The following is a 17,015-nucleotide window of genomic DNA, read 5'->3' as shown; positions in this document are numbered from 1 at the left end:
TTTCCTCACAGTCGTTTTTGAGGCCATCGAGATTTATTACGGTAACAGCAAAAACTGAACAAGTGCCATTTTGCAAGGAGCACCCCCCCTTCAAAAGATGATGGATTAAATTAAGATGAATTCCATCCCTCAGGCCTAATATGGCAGACACAGACAGAGGACATGCTACAGCAGCGTTGCAGGAGTTCTTTATTTCAAAAAAGAAGTTAACACAGCTTTGGAATGTGAAACTGGCCGACGAAGACGAGCGCGCGCAAGTCCGACTCGACTTCAGCGTCGATAAATTAAACATCGAGCCGACCGAGAGGTCGAGAAACGCACAAAAAAGAGAGAGAGAGAAATTCACCGTCTGGTCTTGTGCGCGTTGCACCAGATTGCATGCAAATTGTGCTTGTTACAAAAAATACAAAACGTCTAATATTAACTACACTGAGAATAATAATAATAATAATAATGATACAGTGCAAAGTGCAAAACAGACAAAAAAAGTACATTTGTTTAAATAATAACACAAGTGAAGGAGCCAAACTGTGAAAGATAGGTTTGAAATACGACGTTTAGATATTCATCGGACAAAAGATGATAAAATGGATAAAAGTGTGTTTAATAATACATGATATTAACGCGATTGAGCAAAATACTGACAGTGGGAGTGTCTCACTTACTGACCGTCCCTCATTTTTGTTTTTCTTAAGGTTTCTGCTGTTTCGGTCTTCCTGAACGTTATTTGTCTGGCGTCCGGGGCTTTGTCAAGCAAAACTATCAGAGCTGACCGGAGAGAGAGAGTCGAGAAGCGCTTGTCTCGTCAAAACTCCGGAAAGGACGAGGATTGTTTAGCGAGCGGTAAACTTCTTTGTGTTTTTCAGTCAAACTCCAACCCGTTACATGTCCGTCTTCAAGTAGGACAAATCACTTCCTGTGTGCAGCGCTGGGCGACGCCAGAGAGAGCGAGAGTCGTGTGGAGGTAACAGACTTAACGAGGAGTGTGTGAATTCATTTGCTAATGACGATGGTTTACATTTAAAGTGTTAATCTACTTCCATGTGCACGATATTACACAAATATTGTCCCTTTTTTTTTGACCGTCACTTCAAACATTACTTCATAATACGACAAACTAACGGCAAAGAAAGAAAGAAAGAAATCTAAGTTTTGTAGCGACAGTAAAATTGTACGTGTGAACAGTCCTTCTATCATATTAGAGCAGTTAACGCTGGACGTGCTCCCGGGAACTCCAGTACGATTGTCGGCGACTGTGAAGAGGCTCGCGTCCGAGTGACACTGATGGAACGTGACAGGACGTCGCGTGCGACGGGACGCGGCGACAGCTGCTCATTAGCTAACCTGCGCGGGACGAAGCCGGCGCGGTGGAGATAATGAAGGAAAACAGACGTCTCACTGATGTCCAAGCGCTTTCCACGGCAAACAAACTTATACATAAAATGTTCAGACAAAGGCAGCATCATGTTAAAGGTCCAGTGTGTGACATTTAACTTTAAGGCGAGGGCCTTGCTTTACAGAGGCCGCCTTCCGCCCACATAAACTCACCGTACTTCCTTGATACCCTTCTGTAAACTGCAAGACTACAAGTTAGTGGATGTGTGAAGTAGAAGGCGGAACTGGGGGGGCGGGGCTACAAGTGAGTGAACAAGGGGGCAGAACTTCATCACTCATCCCACACACTCAAATGTTCCGCCCCTGACGTCAAACCCCTCCTCTCTGGAGGAGTCCTGTTGTTTGAGGAGTACTGTGCAGTTTTCACCACTAGATGTCACTGATGCCTACACACTGGACCTTTAAGCGTGTTACATGTTTGTAATCCTCACACCCCTGCGGGTCACAGAGGCTAGAGTTCATCGCGAGGCGCGTGGCGCCGCCATTTCGGATGGTGCGTGACGTGATCGAGCGCCTCCAGCACGAGGCGCATGAACTCCCCCACGTCGAAGGAGTAGTTGGTGAACTTGGGGTGTTCGTTGAGGGTGGGATGGTGACCCTGCAGGGAAGTGTTAGAGGAGAGTAAACAGAAGCATAGAATTACAGTGTGTGTGTTTGTGTTGTCAGGCTGTCGTCTCAGGCGGCAAACACGCAAACAACGTGTGTGTAATTGCATATAATTAAACGTGTGCCTGCTGATGCATGCGTGTGTGTGTGTGTATATATACGAGATGAACAGGGAGAGCAGGAGATTCCCCTACCTTGTCCTGAGGGACCACTTTGTCCCTTTTCTGCCAAGTCACGTATCGAACGCCCCGCAGCCGAGCCAAATCCTGATAGCAGCTCTCGTCCTGACAATTATATCTGAGAAGGACAGACGCACAGGCAATTTATCTCTTTTCTCTCCTCCCCTCTGTCTGCCTCACTTTTACTCTTTATATTACAAAAGTGTTTCCACACTTCTTTGTCTTTGGGGCTCTTAAAACGCCAAGACAGTGTGGACGTGCCGGTGTGTCCGGGGCCTGATTTATTATTATTTTTTTTTTAGTTTTTATTAATCCCCTTAGGGAAAGTATTCTTCTGCATTTTGACCCATCCTAGCAGTGGGCTGCCACACTGAGTGGCGCCCGGGGAGCATTGGGGGTTTGGGTACCTTGCTCAGGGGTACCCCAGCCCTTTTTGGCCGGGTGGGGATTTGAACCGGCGACCTTCTGGTTACAAGTCAAGTTCCCTTTCCACTTGGCCACGGGCTGCCTTATGTGTTTTTAAATCAAAATGTAGTGCCGTGGATGAAGCCTCGGCTGCTCCTCTCAGGTGTCGGATCAGGTCGGGTTAAAAAGGCATTAAAGAGTCCTACTTCAAGAATATGTGGGGGTATTTTTGGACACAGCATGCTCTTTCTACTCCACTCCTCTCACTCACACACACACACACGCACATGCTGGCAGACAGGAAGTGTCACTCACAGCTCAAAGATGACAGCCCAGTCAGGGAGGAAGAGGAGGTGTGTGAGGCCGGCCCCGTGCATCCCTATAAAGATGTCAGAGTTGTGGGTGATCCTCAGCTGCTCCAGGAAGGGAACATCCCTGAGAGACAGACACACATCCATCACCGTCATCGTGTCAGCCGCGCGGTCATGTTACATAACTGAAAACACTTCAAAGGTACGGTGTGTTAGAATTAGTGACACCTCGACTGCCATTTCCTGCTTCCTCTTATTTTGTATTTGCGTAGCAGGTTTCGGCTTCAAAATATAAGAAAAACATACGCGCGGCTCCGTTAGACCTCTTTTGGAGCCATTTTACTTGACTTGCACCACGTGCTTCTGCTTCAAAACACAACAGTTGAGCTGTAGCTGGTTTGTCCATGCGGGCTCCTGTAGAAACATGGCGGCACGCGATGGCAGCCTCCGCAAAGCAAGGGCCTTGTCTGACGTACGGAGAAAAGGCTTCTTCTACGGCTACGACGACATACTTACGGGCAGTGAATTCGGTCTCCCTATCCTACACATGACGGTCATTAATAGCAGGGCAAACACACAAAGACGGACAATAATTCTGCCTCACACTCACGACTACGGTCAGTTTACAGTGTCCAGAGTGTGACAGGAAACCGGAGAGAACCCACGAGCAACTCCCACACCTGGACCTTTTCACGCTTTACTCTTGTCACAGTGCCGGTAATGTGGCTAACGCTAACGCTCCGTCACTCACTTGTATCTGTAGTCCACCACATTGACCTCCAGTAAGGGCATCGTCTTCAGGGCATTTACCAGCTGTAACAACAACAGAGGGGGCGTTGTTGTCTGATCAATGACAGACCAAACAGACACGGGCAGTGACCACACACACACACACACAAGCTGTTTATAGCAAATGAGATTTTAAATAGGCACTTAACGGCGGCAGGCAGTAAATCAATGCGGGAGGGGAGGGGCCGAGGGAGTGGGAGGGTTGTATAAAGGGAGAGAAAGAGACTCAAAGGGAGGACAGGTGGGAGAGCAAGATGGAGGGAGAAGTGCACGAGGCAGGAAGAGGGAGGGAGGGAGGGAGAGAAGGTGGAGCCGGACTCACCTCTGCTTGGTTTAATATCCGTCTGTATTCTGTGCTGCGTGCCAGCACGGTGACACGAACACGCCCCGCCTGAAAAAAGCAACGCACTCGATAATCAATCAGCCAAGGACAGAAGAGACAGGCGACGCTCATTCACAATAATCTCAAGCCTTCACTCTCTTTTCTGTTATGTTCTTCTTCTTTTCGGTCGTCTCTCGCTGAACAGCTGAGAGGGAGCAGATGCAATCACATTAATCGGTAATTTCTTACGTGGACACAAAAAAACAGGGGTTTACTTCTTTTGATATGCTCTTCAGAGTGCAGAGAAGTTTCCCTCTCCTTCCGTACCTAATAAATCATCTGAGCACATGTATACGCTCACTGGCCACTTTATTAGGTACAGACGACACCTTATAGAGTGGCAGGAGTGACAACCTGTGTGTTTTCCAGCTGCAGCGACCGTTCTGTTTCAAAGTTCTTCTCTACACTTTGAATGTAATGACTGGTCGTTTGAGTTGTTATCGTCTCTTACGGCCAGTACTCGTTAAAATCTAAAAATCACCAGGACATTGGTGGTTGTGTGTGAAAATAGTAGATCAGAAGATCCCGATCAGTAGATCGGGATCTTCTGCAGATAGCTGGAGGCAACTGGACACGCCGTCCATTACACTGTCCATTAAAGGGATTTTCTATTTTGAACCTTCTGCTTTTACACCTCTTTTTGCTGTTTCTTACTTTTTGAGGATTCCGTTCCCTCTCTGTACTTTCTTTGGTTTTGATTTACTTCCAGTTCTGTTTTCCTGCTCTTGGGATTGATGTGCAGCGTTTCACACATTGCTCCCAGCAGCCTCCTCTGTTGGATCATGTGTTCAGGTCAGTTTCACACTGCGTTATGTTCTCCAGAAGTGTCGTTCTTTTGGATTTTTGTTTATTAAATAAAAAGTCAACTCTATTTTGAGCTCTGCATTTGGGGGTCCTCAACAAACCACGCCTGAACGACCTAAAGAGTGGCTGATCAGGTTATGTGCACTAACCTAATCGAGTGTTTGTATGCAGACCACGTCATCTTCCCTCTTCTACTGAAACGTTATTTAAAAAGTTGCCATTAAAAAACGAGGAGGAGCCTGCAGAAGAAAGAGACAGCGTGAGACGTGTCGTTAATCTCTGGATGAAAGGAGGGATCCGGGAACAGGGTCAGGGCCAACAAGACTCTCATTTAGTCGCCGCGCTGCTATCTCGCCCAAAAGCCTCTGAGCATAAATCCAGCAAACGCCATGAATTCACAATGAGTTCCTCCACGGGCAGGAAGAAGTTACCGGAGTTTACAGGTCGCACAGGTACGACAAACCTGCTATCGTTTTTATGAGAAACACTGGAGAGTTGAGAGTAGAGAAGAATCTACACAGATATATATACTTTATTCTGGGTGATTTGGGACACTAAGGCTCTGACTTGGCTCTTTCTCTGCCTTTAAAGAAACAAGATTGTGTCCCCGCCTCCTTCAACAAAACACGAGCGTCCTTATTGCTGCGTAAACACTGATACGCCTCAGAGCTTTTCCCATCAGTTATCGCTTCAGAGTCTTCAGAGTTGCAACAGAGTCTTCTGTGGACCGTCCTCCCGTCCCACGATACACAGTAAATCTAACAAAAGGAGTTCATTTCATTCTTTAAATGTGTTACTATTTTGGAAAATACAAACACTGTTGCGTCACATTGCTTTAATGTGATTTATGTAGAAAAGTAAAGCAGGGTGACAGTGTTAAAGTAACAGTAAAAGAGTCAATTTAACTCTTTATATTTAACTTTTAGTGTTACGTTAAAACTAAATGAGTTACATTTAATAAAAATGTCACTGTCGCTCTTGGGGGTTAGAGTCCGGTCACCGTGGAATACACCGTTTCTGCTTCAGAGACAGGAAGCTGTGCCCATAATTCACACAAATAATGTGGATAACACAAGTTTTTATCTGTCATTATAAGAATGAACGTAGTTCCCTACCACAGTCATTCCCAGAGACTTTTTAGGGATTTTTTGGGGGGGAGTTGCTTAATAATACTTCAAATTTATAACATTACATGTGATATATTATCATAAATATCTAGTTTATTCAAAATAACATTAGGTAACCGCACTAAAAAGAGTCAAAGGCAAATTTTGTTTGTCTGGTTGAGAAAGGAAATCAAAGTTGCTGTAACGTAAATATTGCTTTCTGAAACTGGAAATTGCTTATTTGTTTAACCGATGCAGTATAGTTCTGTGAAACTGAGATCGGCCTATAGTGATGCATTATGGGTGTGTGTCTATGGACTTTCAACAATTTAGTGGGCACGCACACACACACACGGGGGACACAGCATTCGCGTCATCAGATAAGTTTTCACGTTTTCTTCGAGCAAAACTTGTGTTGTTAAAACCAATATTGCACATTTGTAATGATAATAGAAAAATAGAAAAATACATGTTGCAGGGCGTTTGTTGACGAACAGGACAAACAACCATTTCTTTACAGTAACCTACGTTGTATTTATACAAATGTATATATCCGAAACAAAAGATGTCTGCCATAAAGCAGAATTTTTAAAATTGTTATTGGAAGGCTCTGCCCTGGACACCCCTCAGCAAGACTGGCGCACGCGTGAAGTGATACTACAGGACCGCCACAAGACGGCGACATTCGTCTGGCCAGAATTTAACTCGGGAGAGAACGTTGTCACACTCTCACGCACATGCTCTCCCGCACTCTTCTGCACCAGACGTGGGGAGTAAAGACCCAGAGCTCTCCGGAGTAGAACCCTCTCCTCCCCCTCCTCATCCTCCTCCTCAGCCTCCAAGTGGTCTATGTAAATGTAAATGACTCATTCTTGACAAAAGGCAAAAGAGCTGTGTGCGTGCGCACATTTGAATAAGGTCGATCAATCAAAATGTCGGGCTTAACTTTTAAGGCCTGATTTCAGCTCTAATGCAGACAGAAGTGACAATCACGCTGCTGTAGGTTGATGTAACTGTCAACATTATTTAAAATCAATCCCCTCTGAACTGTGAGGGGCAGCGTTACACCTCCTCGCGAAGAAAGCCAGCTGGAAGCGATTAGAAGATGTTCCTAATAAAGTGATCAGTGTCAAACAAACAACCAGTCAGTGGAGCGTACCTCAGTGGGATACCGACTGTTCATGGCATTCACTGGTGCAGGAGAACAGACGTTATTCTTACCTTTGGCGCGTCTCGCTGCACGTTCAGCCGATGGAGAACGTGCTGAGAAAACGCTCTGAACATGCCTTCACTGGAGCAGTCGGGGATCTGCCGTCACAAACAGAAGGGGTCCATGTCAGTCACCTTTGCAATTGATTTCCCCATCCATTCAATACAATGCACCCAAATATTGCATTAAAAATGGTTATTATTTGGTATTTCTAGCAGATTTGAAATGAATTGAGGGTAAATTGAATGTGGTCACACTTGTGTAGCACCACATTGGCTGAAAAATATATAATACAGGCAGCGGCGATGTTTACATGGCATCATCTTTACGGTAATCTCCTTGGAATAATCATTTAAATGATACGGGCTTTTGAATGCATCGCATAAACATTCGATATGAAGCGCAGGAAGTGCACGTTCTGCGTGGGTTTATCAGAATAATGTGAGGTAAAAAATAAAAAAATAAAAAAAGAAACGGCCGTCCGGGTCTGGGGGATTTTAATTGGCTACACAAGCGAAGACACACACAAACATTTGTGAGACGTGGGATGGGGGACTCACGAGAGGCGTGTTGTAAAAGAGTCCGTATCTCATTCTTGGGAGGAGGGAGAAGAAGGCATCCTTGAAACACACCTGCAAGAGAAGCGAGAGCAGATAAATGAAGACCATGACGGGTAGTCATTTCAGATCCAGCTTGTGTTTTTTCTGGGGTTTTTTCACTAAAACAACACAATGGTCCGACTGAGGGTAAATGTGTGTGGAGTTTGCATATCCTCTCTGTGGTTCTCTGGTTTCCTCCATCAGTCCAAAAACATGCAGAGGTTATCTTGGACACTCCAAATCGACTGGGTGTGTATGTGAGAGTTGTTTGTCTCAGTGTGGGGTCAGCTGAGGTTGACCCTCATGTGGGGGGACAAAGACACCTTCACACACACAGTTAATAATACCTACTCTTTTTGAGTCATAGGTCTTCAGGTGGATGATGTCATACTCTGAGAAGGCCTTCCATGTTTCTCTGAACAAATCTCCATAATCATAAAAACTCTGGCAAAAAGAAAGAAAAGAACAAATGCTGTTTAAAATGTTAACAACGGAGATGAAAAACAAAGCAACAAATTTTACTTTCTGGAGCTTTTCTGCGTTTTATTCCAAACCTTTTTTTTGTTTTGCACACTCACTGACAGGCACTGAGTCTGTTTGGTTTGCAGCAAGGAGTCTGCGATGAAAGGTCACTGCTTTTCTTTCTCTCTTCCTGTCAGTTTTATCTCCCTCCTTCTCTCTCGCTCTCTCCTCTTTTCCTCTGTTTCCTTTTCCCTCTTTACCTCTGTGCGCGGCGGCGGGAACAATAGGCCGGATGAGGCCGTCCATAAATCATTCTGTTTTTCAGAACCGCTGTTTTCTCCCCTGATGTCGTCATCAGACAATCGTACCACTGACTTGTTCAACAACAACTGTGAGAATAATAATCTGGAGCAAAATTAGCGTTTGTGTCTTTCATGCGTAACGTCTACACCAGCCATTCCCAAATTTAAAGAGTGCTGGCCAGGGCCTGCTCTGAAATCTGAAAATCCTCTGAAGTCCACACACGAGACTAGAATCAATAATAATTCCCATATATATATATTATTGTTTTTATGTGAAAAAAAAATCAGTGCAGATTAATAATCAGCCCACTTCACTTAATCTCTGAATTTGCATATCTTTCAACACATGCATGTGGTTAGTACTACAGCTGGAATATAATTTGAAAAGGACTATAATTTGAAAGGTTTATATTCATAAATAACAATGTATGAATTAAAATTGACAAATTAAAATTGAAACATATTTATTTATTTATTTAATTAATTATTTATTTATTTAAATTTAATGACCTTTCACGGCCCACATTTTGGGAAACACAGGTATATGTGTTAGCTTCTAGGTGTAGACCATATAATATGACAATTTTGGCCTTTTTACGAAATGGTCGACCAGAAAATAAGAAAGAAAAATAAAGTAATAATAATAATATATATAAAATCTCTCACCAGTCACCTCGTAGCACATGAGGTAGTACAACATATTTTTCTCATAAATCATAAAACTCATTAACACATTCTTTAACGTGCAATGTTCCGACTTCATTCTTTTCTTATTTTCATCCAGGTTTTCCGATCTTCTTCTTCTGTTTCATGCACTGACTGCAGTGCAGGCACAAAATGCAGATTTTAGAGAACTATGGTCCAACCGTGGTCCCGGCTCGGCTCGCCTCGGCATGGTTTAGGTTGGTTTTCAAATACAAAATAGTGCCTACTCAACGTGGGCGGAGTCATCACTGCACGGCTGCACAAACCGTCACATACACACAAACGAGTGACCAGTGACTTTTAAAGCAGTGGTTTTCAGTGTAAGTGAATCATTAGAATCAGTTCATTAAAAAAAAGATTTACTTCCTCCATGCCAAAGTCACTGAACTGAAATACAGCGGCAGGGTTTGTGACGCCGGTGATGATCAGCAGTGTTGTTGCTAAATACACCAGACATTTCCCTGGTAATTGTTGGAGATGAACGCACGTTTTAAGGATTGTTAAGTCTTTTTAACTGATGGTATCTGTGCAAACTTCCCTGCACTGCCCCTAGAGGTCAGTCTAGCGACACGCAGCATAAACCCCGTGAAGTACTGACGCAGCACGTGAGGTGCGCGCTGCAGTTAGAGTCGCTTATGTAACAGACGCAGCACGGACACGTTCGGCGAGCTACAGGTTTCGAAAGGCTCTGTAACTGAGTGTCTACGTAAGTGCCGTTCACTTTATGCTTGTTGTATTTCGTCACATATTCTGCTTGATAGTTTAGCCTCAAACAAACACTGTGCAGAGATCGTTTAAACCCTAATTGCTTGTGTGATCTCACACACACACACACACACTACAATTTACTGTCACGAATATGTGTTTGTGTTGTGTGCTCAACTGTGTTCACAATGTCCAGTACTGTCATGTACACACTATAGAAATGAAGGGCGGCTTAGCAACACCGAAATTATACTTCAGTTATCCTCAATTATCTAGTTCATAATGCCGCCATGAGTGTTATGTGGTCTGCAGCGACCCCCTAGCGGTCTTTTTGTGTATTGCTACCACTTTGCAGTAACTGGGTATTTCCAGGCCATTGTGTTTCTGGTTATATTGTTGAACAGACTATTTGTGTTTGGACTGTCGCCATTCACTAACTTTATACTCACTGTTATAACGTTATAGCTGTTTATTCATGTGTGTTATACAGAAACCACGTCTCTGTTCTCAAATGTCTCATTTTGTCCACAAACCAAAAATGATTTCTTTGTTTATACGATTTAAAGAAACCAGAAAATATTCACATTTAAGAAGCTGAAAAAGCAGAAATCATAACATTCCATATGCCAAAAGAAATCACAGGATGTGACGTCAGTAAGGCCGACAAAAGAAACCACGACGTGGCACGAACATCTGAAACGTTTATCTTCATTTGCTGCCGACTGCGAGGAAAACATGCAAAATATGCAAACTGGTAAGACGTTAATGAACTGCTGTCATCTTCAGATATAATAACAGGCATGTTTCCCCCCCTCAGCTTGAACTGCTCACGTCAACACATGACAACCTACCGTGTCCCACATGACAATGTTGATGTCTGTGCTGAAGGAGTTGTTAATGTGCTGGGAGATGTAGAGGTTGACAAAGTCACAGAAGTGGTGGTACATGTTTACGCCTGTCAGAAAAACACAGTTATTATACTGTCAGTGTGTCATACATGTAAATGTGCATCGATAGAACTGTCATCAGTCTGTTTTTCGAGGCTGTAGCTTTATATTTAACTGTAGTCAAAGCTTTCAGTGTATGTAAGTAGACTGTCGAGGCAGAAATGTGTGCATACTGCAGAATTAGCAGCAATCTCTGTGGCTTACCTGCATCCAGTTTCATGAACACGGTGGGTTTTTCAATGATGATCTCACAGTGTCCGTCCTCTGTGGGATGAAAGTCCAGCTCTGTGTATGTTTGAAGCTCAGCATACCTACAAAAAACAACAACACATGTTGTCAGTGAGAAACATCTAACTGTGAAAATGTTACATTGACATGGAAATAAAACACATAAGAATGTTATTATAAGTACATAATAATTAAACCATTACAGGTCTAAGGGCTTTCCACTGGATGTAGACCCAATTGCTGGTCATCAATCATCAATATTGAAAACGTTTCAGGTTAAAATCAGAATATATTTTTCTTTTGTTTGTTTTATTTAAAATGTACTAAATGTTTCATAAATTGTTATTGAACTCCAAACTAATATTGGTTTTATTTGTTTGCCCAGATGTGAATTAGCAGCACACTAACTCTGGTGCAATTAATAAATACATTCATTCGATTTTTTTCTTTTCAAATTTCATTTTCAATTGAACTTGAGTGGAGAAGACTTTATTGGGAAGAGTGGGAATCGAACTCGCGTTCACCCGTCAGTCACGGGGAGAAGTCCGGTTTAAATTAAATGATATGATAAATGTAATTATCGGTCATTTAACGTTTTTCTTTTTAGTATTACATGTAGTTAGTTTTAAACATGCACACGTGTAGCAAACTCAACTGAATTTGAGCGTAGACGATTTTATTGGGGAGAGTGAGACTCGAACTCGCGTTCGCCCGTCAGTCGCGGAGAGAAGGAACTCCGGTTTAGATATTAACGGCTGGCCTCGCGCCAGTCGCAGCGTGAAGCCACAGTTTCAGAAACAAATGTCAAACCGAGCTCGAAAAGACTGTGTTTTTCTCTATAAAAGAACCCCCATACAGGTTGGATTTCAGCGGAGAGGCGGAAGCGGAGCCTCGCAGTGAAATCCACAGTTGTGATGAGACAGACAGCCCTGTGCAGCTACACCGTGTTTGTGGGGAGGAGAGAGCGGAACCTGAACGCAACATTTCCCGGTATAAACGGTATTGTCATGTCTCGCGACCCACTTTGTTAAGAAACACAAGTACTGTATTCTTGACTAGTAACCCATAGTTTGGTTGGGAAAAAAAAAAATTCGAGCTAGCCAGGAGTCGAACCTAGAATCTTCTGATCCGTAGTCAGACGCGTTATCCATTGCGCCACTAGCCCGATGAAAACGTGTGCAAGTCGATGTCGTACACATTTTTTTCGAATTGTGAACATGTCTTTTTTTTTTAAGTTTGATATTAAAAATATAGATATTCATTGCAGGTGATATGAGTGAGTACAGACAATATATAAACGTAGGAAAAAGCTTGCAATGGAACATTTTTCAGTTGAAAAAAGAAAAAACAAAACAGCATGAATACTGAGGAAAAAGTCAGAATTCTGACTGAAGAAAGAAAGTCAGAATTCTGACTTTTTTCTCAGAATTCATGCCGTTTTATTATTTAATTACATGTGGCCCTAATACTCTTCCGTAATTTTCAGTGCCAAAAATGTCACTGCTCTGGCTCCATACTAAATACCAATCTTTTTCCAGAGACAATGAGCTGACCTGCAGGGTGGATAATGGAGCGCTATCATGTTGATAGATCTGCCCAATTTTGAATGCATTTCAGTGTGTACACACAGACACACACAGGCAATTTCAGTACATAACAACAAACAATACATCACATTTTCTATTCACAACAACACTGCTATTTTAACCATGCAATCATATAAAAACATGCATGATGTTTTCTGCCTCACCAGGACTGCAGGGGGCTCTTGTGCTCTCCCTGTGCGGCAAGTGCTCGCTTGTTGAGTCTGCAGTGGCCTCCAATCTCCCCCGGCTGAAAGAAGTCCTCCTTGAATCTGCGCGGGGGGGGGACAGAGATCACGTTCCAACTACCAGGCAACTATGCACCGGTATTAGTACTAGTGGCAGGATTTCTTTAAAAGGAAAAAGTGGACAACTTTGATTTGTACTGACCTCTCATGACCTCTGCGTGGCTTTCTTAAGTCCAGGTAAAGGTTTGTGGCCTTACAGAACCTCGCGTGGCTGCTGCATTTTAATGTAGACTGACCCTGGAACATATTTAAGATAAGCCATAAGACATGATGTTGACGTTTTAGCTTACACCAAAGGTCTCATGTTTTTGTATTATCACCATAAATAGGTTTATATTGTTAACTATTTATCAGTCCATATCCAAACAAACACCTTTATTTTGAAATTATGTGAAAAAAACTAACTAAATTAACTTTTTTTTCTCAAAACGTTGGATTTTTCACTTAACCTTTAACAATTCGATTCACTCGCACATTCACGCATCTTTTACAGCTTTATCCTCACATGGTGCCAATCTCAGCTGATATACGGTGAAATTTAGCATCCAATTTGCCAAATCTGCATTTTTTTGGACAGTGAGAGGAAACCCATGCACACAAACACGGAGAGAACATGCAACAATTCAACTATTAATAAAAAAATAAACTTCCAAAGTTGGAGATAATGAGAATGGTCTCTACCGCCGCTTTCCAAGAGGACAGAAAATGCAGGCCTATTGTCTGTGGCCTCCTGTTGATCACTGCGTCTCTTTGCTACCTGTTGTTTGTTCCTGTTGACTCAGTCGGGCCTGTGGGAACTAAGGAAATGAGCAGACTCACTGGCTCGCTGGCCTTGCAGAGAGTCTTCAGCTCGGAGCGACGCTCCTTGACGTAGCCAAAATCCGCCTGCTCCCAGAAAATCCCCCGAGCCGCCTCCAGTGACCGAGCCCTGACAGCGGAGCAGAGATGTGGGCAGATGGGTCATGCATGCTAACAATGAAGCTCCTATGGATAAAAGACTATGACTATTCGTGATACTTGGAGAGTCTGACACGTCATAGGATGGCTGCAGTGAGAGTGTGGTCAGTAAATGATGTGAACTGTAAAGGATGAAACGAGAACACGGTGACTGTGACGTGAGGAGCAGTACCATCCAGAGTCGGCTTTGGTACAGACTGGATAGCTGAAGCGCTTCCCTGGATCGCAGTTCTTCTCATATCCCCAACAGGCCGACGAGTCCCGCAGTGCATCCTGCAATTTCATACTAGTCAATGAATTGTTTTATTATAATAAAAGAAAACCAAGTGACTAAAACAGCTTTTGTTTTCCATTTTCCATTATTCAAATCTGTTCCACAGTTAAGGAGTAAAATTGCGGTATCAGTAGATACAAAGGGTTGTGATATCGGCATCGGTATCAGACATGAAAAAAGTCATACTGAGCAATCGGGGGCTGTGTCTAGTAATCGTTTGGTCCAGAAAATGTCAGAAAACCTGGAAATGATGCTGTTCTCAAATGTCTCATTTTGTCCACAAACCAAAAATGTCTATGTTTATACGAGTCAAAGAAACCAGAAAATATTCACATTTAAGGAGCTGAAAAAGCAGAAATCATAACATTCCATATGCCAAAAGAAATCACAGGATGTGACGCCAGTAAGGCCGACAACAAACCTAGAGGTCACCTCAGACTTTTGCACCGCGGCGAGCTATTGACAGAGCACATATCTTACTTTAAAAGGGCAGAGCGGGTCCAGGCGACACCGCTTGGCGACCCTCTTGTTGTTGAAGAGGAAGTAGGGCACGTGCTCCGGCGGCAGGGAGATCCCACTGTAGTTGAGCTGCGGCGCGGCCGGTCTGCGCTTGCTGTTCGCAGCCTCCGTGGCGGTGACCGCGGTGTGACAAGAAACTATGCCCAGCGCCACCAAGAGCAGCATAGTAGTCAGGATTCCACAGGCATGTGAGACACAGCTGCCAAGTCCTCACAGCCTTCTGTCAGACGATAAGAGACGGAGACTGTAGAGAGTGTGTGTGTGTGTGTAATCCTGGCTGCAAACCACACACACACACACACACCAGCTGAGCACAAGCATGTCTGTGTGTGTGTATTACAAACACACATGTGGGGAAACAGTGGGTCCTGTGGGATCTGAGGTCCACACAAGGAAAGTTCATGTCGCAGGAAGTATTTCTTACTTTGTTTCTCACTTGTTGTCGGAGCAGCCTCACTTGTAGGTGTCGATTATTTGTTGCTCTCTTTGCTCCGTTGAATACCAATAAATGTTGATCTGTGTTTACCAAACCTGGAAATGATGTCTTGTTTTTGTCCACAAACCAAAAATGATTCCGTTTGAATGATTTATTTGTTAGAAAATATTCACATTTAACAAGCTGAAAAATCAGCTTATTAATTGGTTATCAAAATAGCTGACAATTTAGTAATCGATTAATAATGATCAATCCAAAACTCCTGTGTGGCTGCTAATCCATCAATCTGTCAATTATTTTCTCAATTAATTGATTACTTTTTTTGATCTATACAATGTCAGAAAATGTTGATTTGTTTCCCAAACCTAAAAATGATGATGTTCTCAAATGTCTTGTTTTGTCCAAAAAACAAACAAACAAATGAATCAATTCTAATGATTTATTTGTTACATAGCGCGAATGAACCTATTACCAAAATAGTTGGAAATTAATTTAGTATTAGTTGCAGCTCTACTGGGGTGATGGGACTTTATTAAAGCCCTCAAACTCTGGAACTCTTTCCCTAATGATCTTAGACAAATCACATTTCTACCTTTTTTGAAACATCTTAAAACCTTGTTGTTTTTTTAACAAAAGCTTTTGGGAACATTTGCACATATTTACATTAGATTGGACTTTCATCCTCACACATAAGAAATGCTATTGCTGAATTAATTGTCAATAATTCTGATATTCAAATTATTGGCTTTATTGCACAATAAAACAAGTTCTGAGATATTTATTTAAGCTTCTTAAAAAAAAATTCTGATTATTTATTTCTGAAAAACTGATTATTTTTGGTATGTGGACAAAGAAAGACTTTTTCAGGCATCATTAATTCAAGGATTTAGAAACACTGATCACATTTTATGGCCCAAACAACTGGTCAATTAATCATGGACATGATCATGACAGATTAATCAACTGTGAAAGAAATAATCATTAGTTGCAGCCACTTCATTATTTCATAGTTAAAATCTGTTGAAATGAAATGTAGTGATGATTTATAGTTTGTGTGACGTTATAATTGTCACATTAGACCACAGACACTTTAAAATGATCTAAATCTTATTTTTATGATCATTTAATATGTAATGATTGTATAAATCGGTCCCCTGATGTCATATCTATAAGCAGCACAAATAAAATGGCAGTTAATATTCTTTGTCAAGCGATGGAGAAATAAAATATCATTGTTTTATGGTTAAATCAATTCATTTTATTTAAAAGCCCACCCAAGTCACTTTAACCGTTAGTCGTTTGGTTCTAGAACCGCCCCTGCCGTTAATTAGCTGTTCAGCTAGTTAGCTTGACTGTTGTGTGTGTGAGTAATCATCACACTCCGCTAGCTGTGACAACCTGCTAGTTAGTGGAGTTAACGTGTTTAAACGACCACAGTCACGTTAAGACTGTTGTTGACCGTAACGTTAACGACGGACAATCACGCGCGAAGTTGTAACACACGAGTTACTTCGTTTTTATGACGTAATTTGTTTTTATGACGTATAAAACACGTACAAACAGACGTGACACATGCTAGTGTGTTTTGATATGAAGTAATCGGGCTAACGTTTAGCGTTAGTTCTTCATTCACACTAACGTGGAAATGTAAAACAAAAGGAAGAAGCGGTTTAATGAGATAATGTTAAAGTTTGAGTGATAATGTTAGAGTTAATGTGGTAAATGAGGCTGCGGTGACAGTTTTTACCTGGACACAAACACACACTGGTCCGCTTACTCTCCTCCACTTTGTCGTGACTACTGTGTTCATCTGCCGGCGGTCGCCATAACACCGGAAACCTCATACCGGCACGCAATGTGTAG

At 42.5% G+C, this 17,015-nt stretch overlaps 1 protein-coding gene and 1 non-coding gene across 4 annotated transcripts; both read right to left on the bottom strand.

The window, feature by feature from the left end:
* Positions 1-461: 461 nt before the first annotated feature.
* Positions 462-16,985, bottom strand: eogt (EGF domain-specific O-linked N-acetylglucosamine (GlcNAc) transferase). Of its 3 annotated transcripts, none has more exons than XM_044024758.1 (16): positions 16,900-16,985; positions 14,678-14,936; positions 14,096-14,196; positions 13,786-13,894; positions 13,109-13,203; positions 12,886-12,990; positions 11,112-11,218; positions 10,812-10,915; positions 8,138-8,230; positions 7,748-7,819; positions 7,199-7,285; positions 4,008-4,076; positions 3,648-3,709; positions 2,901-3,020; positions 2,196-2,298; positions 462-1,993 (listed from the first exon to the last, which is right to left on the bottom strand). In XM_044024758.1, exons 2-16 carry the CDS (start codon positions 14,879-14,881, stop codon positions 1,847-1,849), a joined length of 1,578 nt encoding a protein of 525 aa, XP_043880693.1. In that variant the 5' UTR covers positions 14,882-14,936; positions 16,900-16,985; the 3' UTR covers positions 462-1,846. The 3 variants fall into 3 exon arrangements, with proteins under 3 accessions (XP_043880693.1, XP_043880694.1, XP_043880695.1); XM_044024759.1 differs by lacking the exon at positions 16,900-16,985 and adding an exon at positions 15,141-15,265; XM_044024760.1 differs by lacking the exon at positions 16,900-16,985 and having other exon boundaries at positions 14,678-15,004.
* Positions 12,228-12,300, bottom strand: trnar-acg. The gene has a single exon. It is a non-coding gene; the product is annotated as a tRNA-Arg (tRNA).
* Positions 16,986-17,015: the final 30 nt, after the last annotated feature.

Source organism: Solea senegalensis, linkage group LG4 (assembly GCF_019176455.1).
Source record: "Solea senegalensis isolate Sse05_10M linkage group LG4, IFAPA_SoseM_1, whole genome shotgun sequence".
NCBI classification, from domain to species: domain Eukaryota; kingdom Metazoa; phylum Chordata; class Actinopteri; order Pleuronectiformes; family Soleidae; genus Solea; species Solea senegalensis.
The sequence above is the reverse complement of the archived record's forward strand: the minus strand, read 5'-3'. Positions and strand labels throughout refer to the sequence as shown.